The 18803-nt window shown below is 40.4% G+C and overlaps 1 protein-coding gene across 2 annotated transcripts in view; it reads right to left on the reverse strand.

Moving 5' to 3' along the window:
* The window catches only part of LOC124059416 (CD166 antigen homolog), a 36127-nt gene extending 34660 nt beyond the window's left edge, over positions 1-1467 (reverse strand). Inside the window, exon 1 of one of the 2 annotated variants that reach the window (XM_046389376.1) lies at positions 1143-1467. In XM_046389376.1, the coding sequence (XP_046245332.1) occupies positions 1143-1203 (61 nt within the window). In that variant the 5' untranslated portion in view covers positions 1204-1467. The remainder of the gene's footprint in view (positions 1-1142) is intronic. The other variant, XM_046389375.1, reaches the window with a different exon arrangement.
* Between the last annotated feature and the right edge of the window lie 17336 nt (positions 1468-18803).

Raw genomic sequence — 18803 nt, forward strand, 5'->3', positions numbered from 1 at the left:
CGTGCAGCTTTGTTCAACGGCCTGGCTGAGTGATGCGAACACATGGTGCTGCTACCTGTTGGCCGGACGGAGCAGACAACAAGGAAACACCCACAAAACATCTTGTGTTCATTTAACACCAAGCCCAAACATTAAAAAAGAAGGGGTTCTAAAACGCATCCTTGTCCTTGAAACACCAGGTCCAAAACAATCTTATTTATTTTTTTAAAACCACCACCAGTCAATGCATTCACAAGAACCAAATACAACCTTGAGGCATTCACATGTATAACCCATCACAGCTGGCCACATCCAAAACAAACTCTATCCTATGTGTAATAACTAGAGGCAGCCTGTCAGAAGTGCCCCCCCCACCGAGCAGGCAGTGCGTAATTACAGCAAATAAGACGGGATGTGTGCGAGGCATCATTCTACTCAACAGCTTGCCTCAACAGGACAAAAAAACAAAACCACATTCAAAAAAATGAAGGCATCATGATGACATCATGGTAGGAGTACATGTGAAGTGCGGGTGATGATGAATGCCTCACAGTCTGCCTCTCCCACATGTGAGGGGGGGGGTGAGGGGGGGGATAAAGAAGAGGTGGCACAATGGGTATCCTATTATTTCATGTCACATAAGCAGTTAATACACAGAAAAGTCACTTTTGTGCGCAGGGATGCGCAATAGTGAACCGTTCACGGGTGGGAGTGAAGTTATCGCGACTTTTTTTTCATATGCTACATATGAATCTTTTATAATTTTACACAATATCCATGTAGAAAAAGTGATCAGTGCGGTGTATATGGTTTACAAAAAACAGCAACTAGAGAAGGATTTTTATCATTTGTAATGTTTTTGGGTTTTTTTTAAAGGGAGGGAAATTTCTAGCAGACGTTTACGTGTGAAACCACATCCGAAACGCATAACAGAAACATCTCTGACAAAATAACTATCTGCGTTAGCTCTCTAACTTATGTAACTAAACCAACGACCCTGCCCGGCTCCTTCCGGGAAAACGTGATCGATAAGCCGGGCTGAAGTTTGTGGAGGCACCTGCGTGTGACTGCCGGGACTTTTCCCGGTCACACCTGCGGCTCACGAGCACAGGCGCACCCCGCGTGAACACCAGCACCGCTCGGTTAGTGAGACAATAGCTTACCTTGGCGCAGGATCGCGGCGATGAGGAGGGCGCACACGCAGCTGGCGGACAACAAGTGCATCCTTGCGAGTCTCTCAGATCCCCGGTCGGCTCAGTTTGTTTGAACAACTTGGTTGAGTTCTCCTTTTCTTTTCTTTTCTTTTCTTTTTTTGGGAGGTGGATTCAATTCAAATGGTCCTCACGAATGGTTCCTCTTTGTGGTGCTGTAAAAAGGCAGCTCAGGATCAGGTTTGGCTCTTCTCCCAGCGTGGCATGTGCTCGCCAAAACGCGCTCACATCAGTGCTGGAGAAACAGGTAATTGCGAGGGGCACACAGACGAGCGCGAGGGCGGGGGATGCTGTCTGCAGCTCCGCCCCCGATACAACCCCCACCCTCCCCCCACCCTCGCCACACATCCCCACCTTCCCTTCCCCTCCAGCAGCAGCCCCCCCCCCCCACACCCACACCTCCTCCTTCTCCTCCTCCCACACACACACACACACACAGTGTACCTCCACCCCCACCAACTCCACTTCTTTTCTTAACTCCCTCCTCAAGTCACCCCTCCCATGCCCCCCCTCCTTCTCCTCCCTCTCACCCCCTTTACTCTCATCTTCACCCTCTCATCTCTCCTTCCAACATGCACCCTTACTCTGCACACACACACACACACACACACACAAAGAGAGAGAGAGAGAAAAACCTTCAATCAAGTTTCAACAAGAGACCTGTTACATGCAAAATAGTACCCAGAGGTACATACCTTGGCTACATTTAAAATGTAGCAGACGTGAAGTGTTCAGTAAGTGTTGCTAGTAATCTGATAAGGATTTTCTCAGTGAATCAACTGATCTATTAAACAACAGAAAGCGCAAATTTAGTTTAGTGATTTTGATGAAAGAAAAGCACCCAAAACGTCACCCATTTTCAGATGTTGGAACCACACAATGTTAAAATCAATTACCCTTCTGTCCATGGGCTCGTTAATCAACCAGTCGCTTCAGTCAAAAGTAACTCAGAGTCTTTAAAAACTGTAAATATGTCAAATAACGACGACCCTCATAAACGTGAAAATCTCTCGGTTCAATGTCAGTTCAATGTCGAAAAATGTATTCAGTCATCAAGACAGACAAGGCTGTTTTGGAGAGTTCCTGAAAAGTTGACATTTTAGTTTTATTTATTTATTTATTTGTTATTTTTAACTGACAGCGGTGACATTTTATCACAGCGAGAAATCTGAATGTGCAAAGTAACTTGTAACTACAGCCGTCGCATTAATGCTGCGAGGTAAGAAGCACGACGCTGAAATGTGAAATGTGCAAGCAGACGTCTACCATGATGGAAAGTGCCAGAAGCTCCAAATTGTCGGCCTGTTTCTGCTGCACGGGTACATGCCACCTCTGCTGTCTCCGGCATGTACTCGCACACACACACACACACACATACACACACATGCTGAGGTAGGCCTCCAATCAGCCCCCTCCTTGGACTTGTTTCATGCGGGAAACAACACTGAGAGGAACATGAGGTCCACTGTAAAGCAAGCTATAGGATGTGGGTTCAAGGTTAATTATAACGCAGAAATTTCCGCGTAAATAATTAATCCCCAATTAATTATTAAAATCCATGCTCACTATCTCCTTAGTTTTCAATTATTTCACTGAGCACATTCGAGAGCAGCACCACAATAATTAATATCCATATAATGGTGATGTTAATAATGAGAATGAATGTGAAGGCTTTGGCATTGAGAGAGTTTTCACTTTTCTGGCTCAGTGTGTGTAATGTCGTTAGTTATCTATATTTACATGTGTGCTGTGTCAAGGTTTTTAGTCAGGTTTCCTCTGACAGGAAGAGTGTGGCGATAAATGAGGAATGTTTTCTGGGAGAAAAAATAAAAAAATAAAAAACAGGCTCTAAAACGAGCATAACAGTGACAGTTCCACCAAGTCCATTTCAGAAGTTGGTAAAAATAACATCAGAGCATGTAAAATGTCATTAAAACCGCACTTGCTGCAAATAAAATGATTTACCACTGTGCTGTAACCGCACGATCATGCTTGTCTGATCACAAAATGTGTGTGTCTGCTTGCGTGCACAGTGTGTGTTGGGCTGGGGGAAAATCTATTGGGGTGAAGAAGTAAGTATTCCTCACCCTGGGTGTGAAATTCATGTAGGTCTGTGATGGTTTGTGCAAATGGAGTGAGGGCACAGGCTGTGAAAACCTAATGCAATTTGATTAGAAGTTAACCGCAAAGCAATATTTTTCCTGCCTCAGTGCGCAGAGAGAAGGCAAAAAAAAAGAGAAAGAACCATTTGCTTTTTTTTCCGTGTGGGTGAAAGTGAATGAGACTGAGTGATGACCAAGCCTGGAGCACGGCGTTCAATTACCAAACAATAACATCTTGGTCATAATTGGGATTTCAGGTGAGGCTGGTCAAGGACTAAATATTGAAAAATACCAAACAACAAAAGCAGAACGCCTCAAATTCAAGTAACTAAATAATGATAATAAAAAGAAATCTACAGTAGAGCACTGAGCAGGTTGCTAAAACTTCATGTCATGCTTTTTATTCTCAGGGGAACAAATGCATCTGTAGTACAGGAGGTTAATTTTGTATTCATGGGAGAACATTTCCAGTCAGTCCCCGTGACTGGAGAAAGAGATTACACACAGACTAATGAATTACAATATATCATGTCATAGTGGAGGAACTGAACCAGCTCCTGCTGTCTTTAATTTGATGAAAGAATGAACGCTCACATTTTGACATCTTGTGAGACATCTCATGACACTTCTCCCGCTATGAGCATGGAAACAAACAACCTTGCATTGCTGTGGTCTCTGCACAGGCTGCAAAAGTACACATTTTTGACACTGCAGACAGGAAAATCTTTTTTTTTTCCCCTTCCTTCCTTCCTTCTCGCACCACCTTGTGTTGCAGGTCAACACTAATTGTCACAAGAGAGCTTCAAGTACAAAAACAATTAAATTCGGCTTTGTCAGAGTGACAACAACAACACCGGGAAGCAGAGGTGGAGGTGCAGCATGGGTTACAGAGCGGACAGAATAAGGCTCTGGCAGCCATGCAGTGGTCACTTCTTCTTCCTTCTTTCCTTCATTTTCACCCAGTTGAAGCAGCAGATATGGCATGCAGGTTCATTTGACTCCTTTCCAGGCTTTGTGCAAAATCAAATTTCTCCCCTGTCCCGTGGTGGCGTTCACAACTTCTCCTGGGAGGCAGACGACTGATTAGTCTCCTACAGATTGGGCTTCAGTAAACTGTGTCAAGCAGCGAACACAGTGACCCTGACATTTTCAGCATGGCCGAGGGAGGGGAAGATCCACTTAATGGCTGGTCTTGTGCTGGCCAGCAGCCCCACTTCGGATCGATAATTGCTTCATTAGTTAATCTGATTGAGTGTGTGAGCAGCCTGTAGTCGATGCAGAGTTACCTCTCTTTCTGCGAGAAGTCTCTGTTTTATTGATTTCATTGTTCTCTGTAGAGTCTAACTTTTCCCCCCAACTAATCCTCACATTTACACAAAGAAAAGGAGAATGGATCTCTGTGTTTGAGCTGCTCATACCTTCCATACCTCACTTCCATTATTGCCCAATAGATACTGTTTCTTGATAACAGAGTGAAACAAATGAAAACGACATGTCTTATGTTGCCGGGTTGCTATGTTCCTGTGCCAACACTATTTACGCATATTTCTAAACTGGGAGCTGTTGTTTAATATGTGTGAGGGCGAATGATAGATGTGTGTCGGTAACACCGACTGATCTCACAGCACAGCTTCTTGCGTGTCTTATCTTGCAGGACCTTTAAAGTCCAATTAACTGATATTTTATGGACTCATGGGAGCAATGGAAACAAGCTGTGAACTCAGCCCTGATGTATTATGACCTTCAAAAGTTGATACGACAAATGCGAACACTTCCCTATTTTGCAGATCCAGCTTTCACCTGAAGTCGTGCTTTTGGCCATGGGATGAATGCAACTCCAATATCCAACTTCATTTTAGCTCTGTTTTGTTCTCCACCAGCTCCGGAGAGAAATATCTGAGCTTCGCCTTGTTAACTGTTGATATTAACTGTTCTTTTTTTGTCTTTCATTACTTATCATTATTTTGTCAGATTTATTAACAGAGGAGCAATGGCAGTTTGAAAAAAGAAAGAAGGGGTGGGTAGCAGTGCTGTGATATTTCTTAAAAATACAGTAATTAATAAAGTAAGTCATTTTGCCACCTTGGCCGTTCCCTAATTTACAGGAAAAGTTGTGCCAGACTTGTTAAAACACTGAAAATGAACTTGTAAACACACTTTTAACATTTTAAAAAGCCAGATTTGAACAGTAAAAGGTAAGCATGCACAGACATAACGATTTCTCAAATAACACACATGAAAAACTGCACTGTTTTGTTCCTATGACTTTGACGTCCTGTTGATACTTCTTCCATGATTGGTCGAGAACACCTCACTGCATTGAACATGTAATTGTACTGTGTTTAGTTTGATTTCATACTGTAGGCGTATGTCGTTTCACCGTGTGTGAGCTTTCATCCGGTGCGCAGTCAGTTAATCCTGTATTGTGGAACTGTGTTGCAGCATGTCAGCGCAAATTTAGCGAGACAAACTCCTTGTGCAAGCATTGTGCTTGGCGAAAGAAAGTGATGCCTTCAGGCCCCTGACCTGTCGACAAGATGCGACAGAGAAGCTACAGCGGATTTCACAAGTATTGTGCTGTCTTAGCTTCTCAATGATTATATAACATATGATAGTGCTCTGAAGAGGAAGTGAGACACATTTCATTCATACAGTGGAATAAACATGGCAGTATGTGCGAGACATTTGCTTTATCTCGCATTTAGATCAAGATAGTTTCATGTTTATATCAAAACTTCAAAGACTGCGAACTCAACAGATATGATGTTGATAAAAACTGATGTTTACCACGCTGTTGGACAGACTTTTGTGTCTCTTCTCACACTCATCTCCCAGACAGGGAGACCAAGTATTGACTGAGAGCATTGAATCACGTAAGTATTGTTTGAGGAATTCATATAAAAGACAAGGAAACCAACCCAGCTGATTTTAGATAAAATCAATGACACCCAGGGCTGAGGGTAAAAAAAATGGAGCTTAGATGTACCACAGGTGAAAATGTTCACAGTCTGTCTCAGCCAGCATTCTGCACTGGATGCAGCTGTTGGTGTGTGATATATTCAACCCAGTCTGGCTGTCTTGGCTGCTTGGTTGTGCCTGTTTTCCGAAATTACCTGGTTCCGAATGCATAAATGTAATTCATTGGCTACATGAAAGGCAGAGAAATTATTCATGAAGATGTAGACTGGTATGCTACAACTCAGGCATCTGTCAGCTGTCAGTATTGTTTATTTCTCACCTAAGCCTGAAACTATTTGCTGGTTTGTCAGTTAATGGCAACTCGTTTCCAGTGGATTCGGCGGTACTTAAATGCCGCCTGCTGCAGGCTCATGCTTTGAGCAACGACCCAGAATAAACACAAACGGCAGATTCTTGTCATCCCTCTTTAATATGCCAGCAAATATGTTGGGAATACGATTTCCGCCACTTTCTCATAATGATGTGCAGCATCCAAATGTTCCATGAAATTAACTCTTAAACAAAAGATAAGTCATGTTATGCCAATTCTGTAACTAGAATTAAAAAAGTTATGACTGCACACCATGCAGGGATTTCAAAGGGAAAGTTTTGGGAATTATTCTTCACTGCACTATCGTTGCTGCCTCTTTTTCTTTAGAATACACTGGTGAAAGCAGGTTGACATTCTGTTTGCTGGATAATCTTTAAAGCAGGAGGAGTAGATACCAGCTGAAGTGAGATACAATCTCTTGATATATTGGAGTGAAAAGGGCATGTCAAGAATATCAAACAAGCAACAAAGTAATCAAATATAAAAGATGAACGTTTTTTTTCCTCCTCCTACAGTAACTGAATCAGATGGTGCCATTTATGGTCTTGGAGTAAAGATTTCTGGGATTTCATCAAAATGTAGTTTTTACAGTGTAGACGAAGAAGAAGAAGAAGAAGATCTCCTGCTTTAAGTCACAGAGGCCTGTTTCTGAGCTTTGCATATATTACAATAATCCTGCTCTCATTTCGCTGTTTAACTTTTATTTTGGAAGGGTGACACAAGTATCTACATTAATTGATTGCTGTCACTGTTGAAAATGTATTTCTGATTTTATTCAGCAAGCATAGACAAACATTGCAGACCACTGCAGTTACAGAGATAATACACTGGAAGCAGTTACAAAACAGCACAATAATGCAAGAGAAATACCATAAAACCACAACTGAAATAAAAATAGGGAATAAAAAGAAAGTTAAAGCATATCTGATCCTGACAAACTGACTAATATTAGTGTGGAGTTCAACACAGAGAAAAACATTTTACAAAATGGCACCTCTCAATTCCCTGTAGATGCCCCCGAGTGACGGTGCCAGCACCTTGAGAGGTTTCCCCATGTCACTCAGTGCCTGAGGAGCCTGGCTGTGTTGGTATTTACAGATAAATTTAATATCAGCAAGTTTGAAAAGACGACGTGAGATCTTATCAGCTGCCTACCATGAGTACATATGCTCAAAAAGCCTCATGCGCAAGTTGCAGTGTAAAAACCTTCGTTTACTGCTGTTTCTGGCTGCTCGAAGGCAAAGGCATCTTATCTATCACATTTTAAGTTGATATGTCAATCAGGTTAGCAAGCAGTTCCTTATATATATGCATCCAGCAGACATGGAGCAACATTATCATTCATTTGTGATGATGTTTTTGTGTACCTGAAGACTGTAAATTCAGAATTCAGCCTCGTTTTACCTCTGTTTTTGGTCTCCACCATACTACAAAGAGGCTGAACTAAAAAAGTCAAATTTAAGGCCACTGAAATTGCGACAATGAGTGGAAAGAAGCTAAAAGGTTGCACAGAGCTGAAAGATGATCTGCAGTGACTGGCTTTGTCACTGTGTGCTGCCTTTCACAGTTTACATAACCATTTGAGCCATTGTCAACAGATAAAAGTTGACAATGGCTCAAAGATAAAATTGATGTAACAGCTTTAAGTGCTGCTATTTCTATGTTTTCTCTTATTATTATTATTGATATTTTCTATTATTCTATTATTACAGCTGTTTGTAGTGTAGGTTTCTATCTGTTAGAAGGCTGACTTTCCTCTCTTTCTGCTGTCAAACAATGCTTACTCAAGAGGCAATGTCGTGTGTCCGCAAATTAAAGATGGCGGTCTAAACCTGCCCTATATGAAAAGAAGAAGAAGAAGAAGAATCAGCTTTATTGACAGTATATATATTTTTACATACACACACTGAATTCGTCTTCTGCATTTGACCCATCCTTAGTTGAACACACACATGCAACACCCAGCAAATTACATGCAAAGTGTCATGGGATAACATCTTCTGTGATTTTAGCGATATATATATATATATATATATATATATATACATCAATCCTCTTTCAACCTTAGCTGATAATGTAACATAACACTACTATATTTATATGTAAGAATATCATGGAGCACTGCTAGTGGTATTCAGCACATCAAGGCTTTTATGTGTCTAACCAATGACCAGAAGTATTGTTCCCTGGCAGAATTGCTGTTTGTCCCTTTCATTAGTTTAAATTTTTAAAAGAAGTTTTTTTATGCAGTTTTAAGCTTTTATTTTCTTCTTTCCACTGTTCATTGAACCCTCTCTTGATTTATTCCAGTCTGGCATGAAATAAATATGGGTCCATGTCCAAAATAAGCCTCCATCCATCTCCACTGAATCTACTTCGCAGTGAAGGAAATAAACATCTGCAGCTCCCCAACCCTCTCTGAATTTACGCTCGTCTCCAACAGAGAATACGACTTGTCTTTTATTCTGAGGGGGTGTCAGATTTCTGAATGCACTACTGCTCACGAGCCTTGTGCAGGTCCCAATTGGTGACAGTCACACACAAATACAAACACACTGCATGCATTGATGATACTTGAATTTTTATTCTCCTATTTTTATTTCATTTCTCCTCACACTTGATTCATTGCTAAATGTTTGCTACATGTGAATCCCGTGCAAAACAACTACAGATGAACCTCTTCCACATCTTGCACTGATCAAATCAGTCAGTATGAAATGGCAACAACAGAAACCAGACAGAGCTGACAGTATTTTGCATTATCTGAGGATTTAAAACCAAAGAATGGCAGCAAATTAAATGTAATGAGAAATTATATTGAGCTTGACTATTTCAAATTAAAAATGGGATTTTATTGTAATCACTTTAGCTTTTTACTGAGATGAAATCTTTATATATTCTGGTTTTAATTCCTTTAATGTTCCTTGCTGTCTATCTTGATGTCCTCTCTGTGGCCTCAGTCTGGGAAGCACTTTGCAACTCCTGTCTTGAATGGTGCCGCATGAACAAAGTTTGCTTACTTACTGACTTCCTAATACCTTGTTTGCAGGGTGTGAAAGAAGCACCTTACAGGTGTCACCTCACACTGCTGCAGTAAAGCCGGTCATTGTCTATGGCAACAATGCGGATCCAGCCCTGCCCTCCACAGTCCTGACATACAGATCTGATTAAGGCTGTTTAAACACAGGCGGATGCGCTGCAGAGGAGGGATGACTAAAGCCCCCTGACTCTGGAATGTGGAGGGATTGGAGTGTCTCTGCCCTGAAGGTTTAAAACCGGCCTGGGACAGGAGCAGTTTGTAGGCCCAAGCCGGGCTGACATTATCTCTTCAACACCCCCAGGCTGTGAATAACAAGCTACAGAGTTTATGCTCGCTGGCGGTGACCTACGAGAAGACAGTGCAATTAGCCACACCTACATTTACACCACACCTCCAAACAAACGGATGTTACCATAACAATCAGCTCTGTTTCGGACCAGTTTTCCCCTTCGCCTCATGCCGAGTCCATGACAATGCAACTTCTGCCGCAGAGGGAGACAGCTGGGTGGTGCAGAGCTGGATGCTGTTGTAGCTTGCAGTCGAGAAGGGCATGGCGATTGGTATTGTTTCATCGTAGGGTAGTTTGAAAGAATGCAAATGACGCTGCGACCCGCCTGAGGCTACATGGAACACAAAAACAACACATATCTAAAATCTGGCCTTGTCTCCGTTTAGTGTTTACATGTTTTGCTCTGTTTTCACATTAAAGCTAAAATAACCCCAACATTCCTTTGGTATAACTTGACCTTTTTGACCTATCTTTGGGGCGTGCTCTTGTTTTGGTTTGTTTCTCTTAAATCTTTTTAATGTTATGTGAAGAAATATTAAGATCAAATGATTCCATTGACAAGGAACAGTTTATGGCATTAAATGCTAAAATATATATAGACATGTAAGAACATGAACTTTTTAAAATTAATTATTATTATTATTATTATTTTTGCAAATACTCCAGGTTTGACTCTGCATTTTCAGCCCCTGTGTGATCCTGTGTGGGAAGTCAAATTCTCCTGGTCTGTGACTGTGATTTAGATTTAGTTTTGGGAATAATTCTTCCATGCACTATTAAGATTTAGATTTATTTCTAAAAATTTGAAGAAAAACATATTCAATGTGTAAGGTCATGGGACATTTACAGGGTGGTTATAACTGAAAGGGAATGCTGTCTCAACTCCCTTGTGCTTACTCTCTCCAGGTCTCATTCTAAACAATTACTCTTTGCAGCTAATTTTCCCCTTTGTTATATGCATTTCATATGGAGATTAGCTAGCTGTGCCATTCAACCCAGACCTGCTCTGGTGAGACAGCTCTGGATTTCATGATTTTTTATTACTGAGGCTGATTGACTCTAAATAACCTTTTACAAAGTACCACAAGTGGCAGAAAAACCTGATAATTCCAGACACAGATGGTGTTTATTAGAAATACTTCGAGGGTTGTGATGCATGCCTGCAATTTCTAAGCAGTTAATTTAGCCAGAAGTTATAATCATAGATTACAAAATATAATATTTGATTAACACAGACCTACATGCTGGTAAAGTAACACCAAGTTTAAAAAGTGGAAACTTTTAATGAATGTGCTGTCACCAACTGAAACTGACCTTTCAACCCTATCTTTAATTGAAATGCCTGGCACTCCTTTATAATAAAAGTTTCTGCTCTATGAAGAGATTTTTTTCACAATTAAATGGTGCCCTTCATACTAGTAAAATATACCCTGCAATACCCAGAGTGACTTTCTATCTCTGTATTTGTGGGACAATAAAATAAAACAGTACTGACTGTGTGGGGGTTTTTTTGTCCGTATGTTTGTTTACTTATTTTGGGTCGTTGGAGCCAGCATCACACTCTGAAACATTTACACATTATCATTAAGGTAAGGCTGATCTGATGAACTTCTGATGATCCAAAGTTGCCCTTTAACACACCCGGCACATACAAAGTAATTCTAGTGGACTATACTTGTATCTTGTTTTTTTCTTTTTGTAAATACTTTATTTTTTATTATTGTTATTTTTTATCTTGTATTTTGTATGGTGCACAGGAGAGAGAAAAATCCAGAGTCAAATTCCTTGTATGGTCACACGTACTTGGCAAATAAAGCTGATTCTGATACTGATTCTATTTACTTGGTGTCCCGCTTATGGCTTCTTGTAGCTGCTGATCTGAACTAACTTTGTCTGTGTGTTATTTGGTGTTTTGCAGATGGTGTGCAGTTGTTTTCTGGAGATTTCTCACTGAAAACTGAACGGTGCAGGTGGAAACTAGGTTGAAAATACTGAAGCAAAGCTGAACCTGCGTGAACCAGAAATACTCTATCAGGTGATACTCTGTGGGTTGGCATGGTATCCATTGTTAATATTGTAATATTACTATTTAAAGATATACGTGCTGCCATATCCGTGGTGTAAAGACATCTAACGCTCATTATATAAACGTTTCACTCAAACTGATTCATTCTGCACTTGCCCTTCAAAAGCAAGCCTTATAATACTAAAATGGAAAACATTAAGGGAAATGTAAGTGCCTAAGTGAAGCATTATTAGCTTGTCAGCCTGCTGTCAAGCTGAATCAGAACATGCAACTTATCATCCACTGCAGAAAAAGTTTCCGCAGTGTCTGAGTCAACCATGCAAATATCAGAGTCATCACAGGTAAATCATTCTGCTCTAAAAGAGATTCAGCTGTCCTATTTAAAAAAAAAACCCATTGGTGTGAGGAAGAAATGTCTGAAATATCCATTAAAAGCTCTCCGTGCTTGTGCACTGCCCATTACAACTGTCGAATGTAAACCTCCTTCTTTGTCCCTGACTCAACAACACTTGTACCTCTGTGATAATCACGTTTCCAGAATTTGATTTATTAGTCTGTAATTTAACCAGATTAACCTTAAAATTTCTGAGAGGTCAAAAGCAGTCCAAACAATCACTCAAATCTGTATTTTGATCCACTCAGAGACTGTTTGCTGCTGCAATTAAGTGCAAGCAAATGCATTTGCAAAATAAAACAAGATTAGCTGTCTCTAGCGAGGCTGGACTGCTCTCATGGTTAATGGGATGCTTACACCTCCTATGAAGATGCCCCGCCTGCAAGCGTGCCTGCTGTAACATCAGGGCTCATGTTACTGGTGCTGAATGAGTTTTTCCTGCAAATACCATATTATCATAGAGGCCTTTAAAAGAGCATAAAGGCAGTTTTGCATCTTCCGTCCCATTAGCTGCAAATCTTGTATACTTTGCTATAATTTACTGGCTATTTTCCAGGGCAAACCATATGATTGCAGATTGATTTCCTATCTTCCAGCCAGCCATTATATTTCACCCCTTTATGTAAACTATTAAAGTCAGCATGCAAAGATTTGAAACTTGCTCGCAACAGGCGATCCATCACTGCAAACAACTTGACACCTTGGATTTTGTCAATGATATGTTTACATTATTTGATACTAAAGACTGTTTTGAAAAATGACTGTTGGTGCATTCAAGGACGCTCATGCTGTCTGATGTTGGCTGGTGAACTAGAGCTGAAACAAATAGGTGATTAACCTGTTAGAGGATGCACAGAAAATCAATCCATCACTATTTTGATAATCAACTAGTCATTCAGGTAATCTTTCACGCAGATGGCAAACATTCACAGGTTCCAAGGTTTGCCAACGTGAGGACTTGATCTTTTTTATCCATGCAAAGTGGCTTCAGGTATGGCAGTCTGTCAGTTTGGTCCACCACTCTGGACCAGACTGATATATCTCAAAGCTATGGGATGATTTGTCATGAAATTTTGCACAGACAATCATGGTGCCCAGAGGAAGAATCTTACCAACTTAAGTTATCCTCTGAATTTGCCCCCATGGGGTTGATATTTGTGGTTTTGAGTTTAATGTCTCGACAGTTACAGTCTGCAAAACATCATCCTCAGCTGTACTTTGTGGGTTGTGCCATTTAGCAAATTAGCTATCATGCTATACTCAAATTGTTAACATGGTCGGTCTATTTTCACTTCCAACACGTTAAATACGACAGCTTGGTCAGTGACCCTATGCACAATATGTTATAATTTTATTTGAAATGTTTGTAAGACAGCTTTATTTTGAAGACCTAACTGGATGTTGCATAGTTGCTATGGCTAGCTGTGGAGAAACTGACACCAGATTGGTAAGTAGAGTATCAGAATTTGATGTTTAGGGCCAGAGACCAAGCTGAGCTGTAAGTGAGAACAACTTGACATGGTAAGTAGAATCTCTAACAATACACCTAGTAGGCTCAACTCAGGCTCAAGTGTTTAGAGTTTAATGGGTGCCAACACTGCCAGGTAGGTATGCAACATGCTGCTGTGCATTATTTTATTTTTGGGTTTTGACAGCTGTTTTCTGGAAAATAAGCAATTTTAGGACATCTTCGGTTTCAGTAGACTAATTGGGATTCAAAATAATCATTTGCAGCCCTATGCTGAACATTTACATAATTCAAAAAACAAAGAAAAATATTCACATCACATTCTAGTCCCATTCTGATTTCCAAAAACAATACTCCAGCTCCTAATTGCAGTTTTTTTTCCTCTCTCTTCAGATGACAGACATCAACTCTCACAGTGAGAGTATCAGTTCCCATTTTATCATAAATGTAAACCAAACACTGCCTGAAAATTAAGGGGAAAAAACACATTCACATGTCCAAAAACAATGATTTGGAAAACAGCCAGCAGTGATCAACTCTATACGCTATAATAAGTAACCCGCAACCATCAAAAATATCAGTATTTTCCTCTAAATATGTGCTTGTCACATTGAAGTGGTCTGTCTTACTTCCTGCCCGTTGGAAAATCAGTGCACAGACTGCATCGGGGAGCAAGAGGTGAGGGGTAATGCAATTACTCAGCGGTGTCAACCCTGTTTTCACTTTGTGTGTCTGTACGTATTGATAATGAGTAGGACTGCCTTTATCTGTCTCCAGTGAGACAACCTGGTTAAATCCTCTTCTTTGGTGAGCCTGATGTCCCTTTTCTTTCAGAAACAAGTCACATTTCATTCATCTTCCAGCCGCCTTGGTAACCGCCACAAAGACAACAAACCATTAATCTGGACTGATACCTGGACTGCACGACGGCTTGTTCGCTCTGACAGACAAATGTGTGATATTAACCGGAATACCAAAAGTAATCCTTGTCCTTTCGCTATCAGAGTTCACTGAAGATGGTGTGAGGCGTTTGATATACCTATACTACAGTTCCTCTGTATGCAATACCTGCTACAGGTTTAAACGTCTTAACGTTGCTTTGAGCAAGTGCTTTGATCTTAAATCTACTTTGAGCTTTCTTGCTGAAAATCTTACATGAGTGCATTAAGAATGCATCATCTTTCACAACCTGGGTTGTATTTTTTTGAGGTTTGGCCATCGTTCATGTTGGTTATGAAACATTTCACTCACCACGTTTATTGCTGATTAGAAGGCCTGTAACATCAACACAGAATATCAGACAAGTTGTAAACCCGTCCCTGGTCTTACATTATCTTTATGGGGGCATTTCGCCAATTTTAAACCTCAAGATCAGTTTATGTGTTATGGACAATACACTGACTTTGAAAACCGTTGTAGATGTTTTCTGTGGTATTCGAGTTACTTAGCTTTGAAAAGCTTTCTAAAGTCTAATGGATGCTGTCTAATTGCATTAAGTGTTTTCTGAGGCCTGACCCATACCATGGAATAAAAGTCAGGTTATTTCAGCCTCTGCTTCATCAGTTGTGGATATTTTTTAAAAAAAAAAAAATAAATAAATAAAAAAACCCCACCAGACTAAATCACTGAAGTATCCCCTTAAACACGTCTCCATCCATGGAGGATCACTGGAGGCGGGGGCTGTCCAAATTAGCTTTTGTAACCCTACAAAACTCACAAAATCCATTATATCATAGTAAACATTAAAAATCCAATCTTTGGCTATATAAAAAGAGGTGCCCACCCAAATGCCCGTGCATAACTGTATGGCTGCTCTATCCCCAACAAAGAACATTATGTTTATATTCTACTAATATGCAACAGCTGATACATTTTGACAGAAATATAATTTCACTCAAGTTAAATGTTATAATCGACATAATGAGGAAATATTTATGATGAAAAATGTCTGCCAAGTAGCAAAATACAATCCCCCCCCCGACATATTTCATTTGCTTTCCTGACAATATTTGTCTGTACCAACTTAATTCTGATTAATGTGTTCGGTGGTTTGGTTTAGTAGTTGGAAAATTTGACAAAGATTGTGATCAGAGTTAAATATTTAATTTAATACAAGAAGGGGCAACTTTGAACTCTGAACGTCCACCATCCATCCCAGTCATCTCCCTCTGACCTTTGTGTGGCACAAGAGTGTAGAACTTCTTTGACTGGAAAAAAAAAAGATGAACTTACTATTCAGAAAAACAAATTAGAAGCCGATCAAGGATGTGCAGTTGTTAATAAAGTTGTTTGGAAGTGAAAAGAAAGGTGAACTTACTCGAACTGTCCTTTATAAACGTATTTTAGAGCCTGCAGAACCAATTTTCCATATCAAGTTTGTCTCATTGAATGTAATTTAGCGGCCTAATAAACAGTCACAACAGACACTGCAGGTGCATCCACCCTCATTTTCACTAGCTCATGTTTCTTGTCCCATGTTACCTTACTGTAGCGTTAGCACTGAGTCTGAGTATAATGTTATTGTAACCTTAGAGGAATCCTGACTAAAAACACCAAAAATACGACAGGCTGTAACCAAACACAATTTCCTTGAATGCCATGATACATTATCTCCAGCAAACGATCCCCGGGGTGATGTTTGTGCTTCCAGGGAAGGTTTAACTACTGAGGCCTGCATGGCCTTTTGGCGCTTTTTCTCTCTCCAAACAAGACGTCCTTGCCAACACAGGCCACATTCCTCTTACAAGGGTCAGAGGTCGGCTCCCCAGCCTTCCCTGCATCCTGACAGCCAGTACCCTTTCCAATTCAGTGAAGAGACCTCTATTTCCAGAGGCTTTAGTGCAACAATGACGTGCTTGTGAGCAAGTCCATCAAGTTTCCTGAGTAATGAATCACCGTCCACCACATCCACATTCATCTCTCACTCGGCCGCTTGCGATGAGTCAACTGCAAGCCACAAGTCTATAAAAAATTAACACTATCAGTAGGAGATTAACCTTCAAGCCCACTGAAACTACTGAGTTTAACATTTCATCTTTCATCTCTTTCACTTTCTTGAGAGGATGTCATGTTGTTCTTTGAGAAAACACTGACGAACAGGAAATAATTGACTAAAGGGCTAATTCGATCTGATCCCTGATCGGTCGCTCGGTGAAACCAGTTCCTCATCTAGCCAGGAAATGTTTGCGATGACACACTTATTCTGTACATGCTCATTTACATCTTATGAATTTATAAGTGGAACTTCTTTTTCTCCTTCAAATCAGTGGAGAATTAAAGGGCTGAGATGAGGCTTTGCATTTTGATTCTCTGACAGAGAGACCAATTAAAATCACTGGTGTTGTCCAGGGCTGCAGGGCACAGACAGACTGACACGCCGGGTAGAAAACAGCCCACTCTGGTTAATATGAACCAACAACCTTTCAAACAAAAATTGCCTCTCTCACGTATCATTAGTCAGTGATGTTCAGCGCTTTCCAGGAAGTCATCTGTGATCCAGAGCTATGATTTATATATGCTGTTTTCTCTTTACCTCAACCTGCCGCTCTTATTCTAACCTCTGTTAACGTTTTCCATTTGCAAAATTATTGTCAACATTCCTCACAGAATTTGTCCAGACTTGTTGCATGCATCCTGCAGATAACAAGCAATAACGACAAGTGCAGCTACAGTAAAATCGATAGCAAGAGAACCAGTTTTTCCGCTTGGGCAAAAAGCCGCACTATTTCAAAACACGCCGTGGCTTTTGGCTCCAGCGTATCCTGTTACAATAGATTACAGTGTAATTATTTTGTACACACATTTTCCAGGGCGGATATGTAAGATGAAGGGAAGGTGAGAGCAGATTAGGGAATGAAGTGGTGATAACTCTGTGTTTATGTAGACAGAAACAAGACTACAGGATTTGTTGTAGTATCTGGTTATTTACCACCGCATTTGTTTATAATGTTTTAACTTTTTACAAATTGCCGTAGCAGTTCACTGCGTGACCATGGCAACCACAGAAACTACAGCACGGGAAATGATTCAGGAGTTGAAGTATGTGAGTGCTCTGAATGATTCACTCCCACCAGCAGAGAACACATGTAGAGGAACATTACGTGAGCAATATCAGCTTCAAGGTTTGATCATCTGGTTTGGGGCAACAAGTTTGTAAAACTTTCCTTTTGCTTTATTGTTCTCTCTTTAGCTAGATTTAGAAGAGTCGTCAGTCATGCCAGCAGCTCAGGTACCGCAGTACTTTGAGCTAAATGCTAGCAGGACCAAGCCAACGTGCTCATAATGACAATGCTAACAGGGCGACATTGATGTTTTACATGTTCGCTGCTTTGGTTTAGTATACCAGATTACATTTGCTCATTAGCACTAAGCACACGCTGACACTGGTCATACAACTAGCTGAATAAATAAAAATCTGACTTTGTGGTGGCCTCAGATAAACCGTCTGTAGGATTCATCCTCCATAAATTTGTGACAACTAACACTGTATGTTATAGTAGGCCCATTGATACTGTTATAAAAATCAGATATGGTGTCATTTATTTCAAAAATGGGCGATGTAAAAACATCATCTTTTAAAGGTATTTAGTACACATTAACAATGTGTGTCATCAGTATTAATGGGGAACGAAACATAAGACTGATCTATAGGCTACTGCTGTGAAATAGTTATGTGAATGCTTTTAAAATGATGATAAATTCTGGGTTTGTATTCCATTTAGCTGTTTCAGCGTCAGGCTTCTGGTGTTGCTAATGCTGACTCACTGTCACACTGTCACAGATTGCTGGGACACTTGAACAGAACAGAGCGATGTGTGCTTCCCCCCCCCATATGACATGTCAAAATGTCAGCTGTGAAAAAGAATAAACTTTTTAAAAGAACATAAGCCTGTTGCGCCTTTCTGTGCCGTGTGATCATTTAATAACTGCGGGGTAATTTTAAAAAGTACTAATGGTGCAATTAATTTTAGAATGTAAATTGATTACTGCTATTGCCTATTCTCTT

The sequence above is a fragment of the Scatophagus argus genome, chromosome 5 (genome assembly GCF_020382885.2).
Source record: "Scatophagus argus isolate fScaArg1 chromosome 5, fScaArg1.pri, whole genome shotgun sequence".
Lineage (NCBI taxonomy): Eukaryota > Metazoa > Chordata > Actinopteri > Scatophagidae > Scatophagus > Scatophagus argus.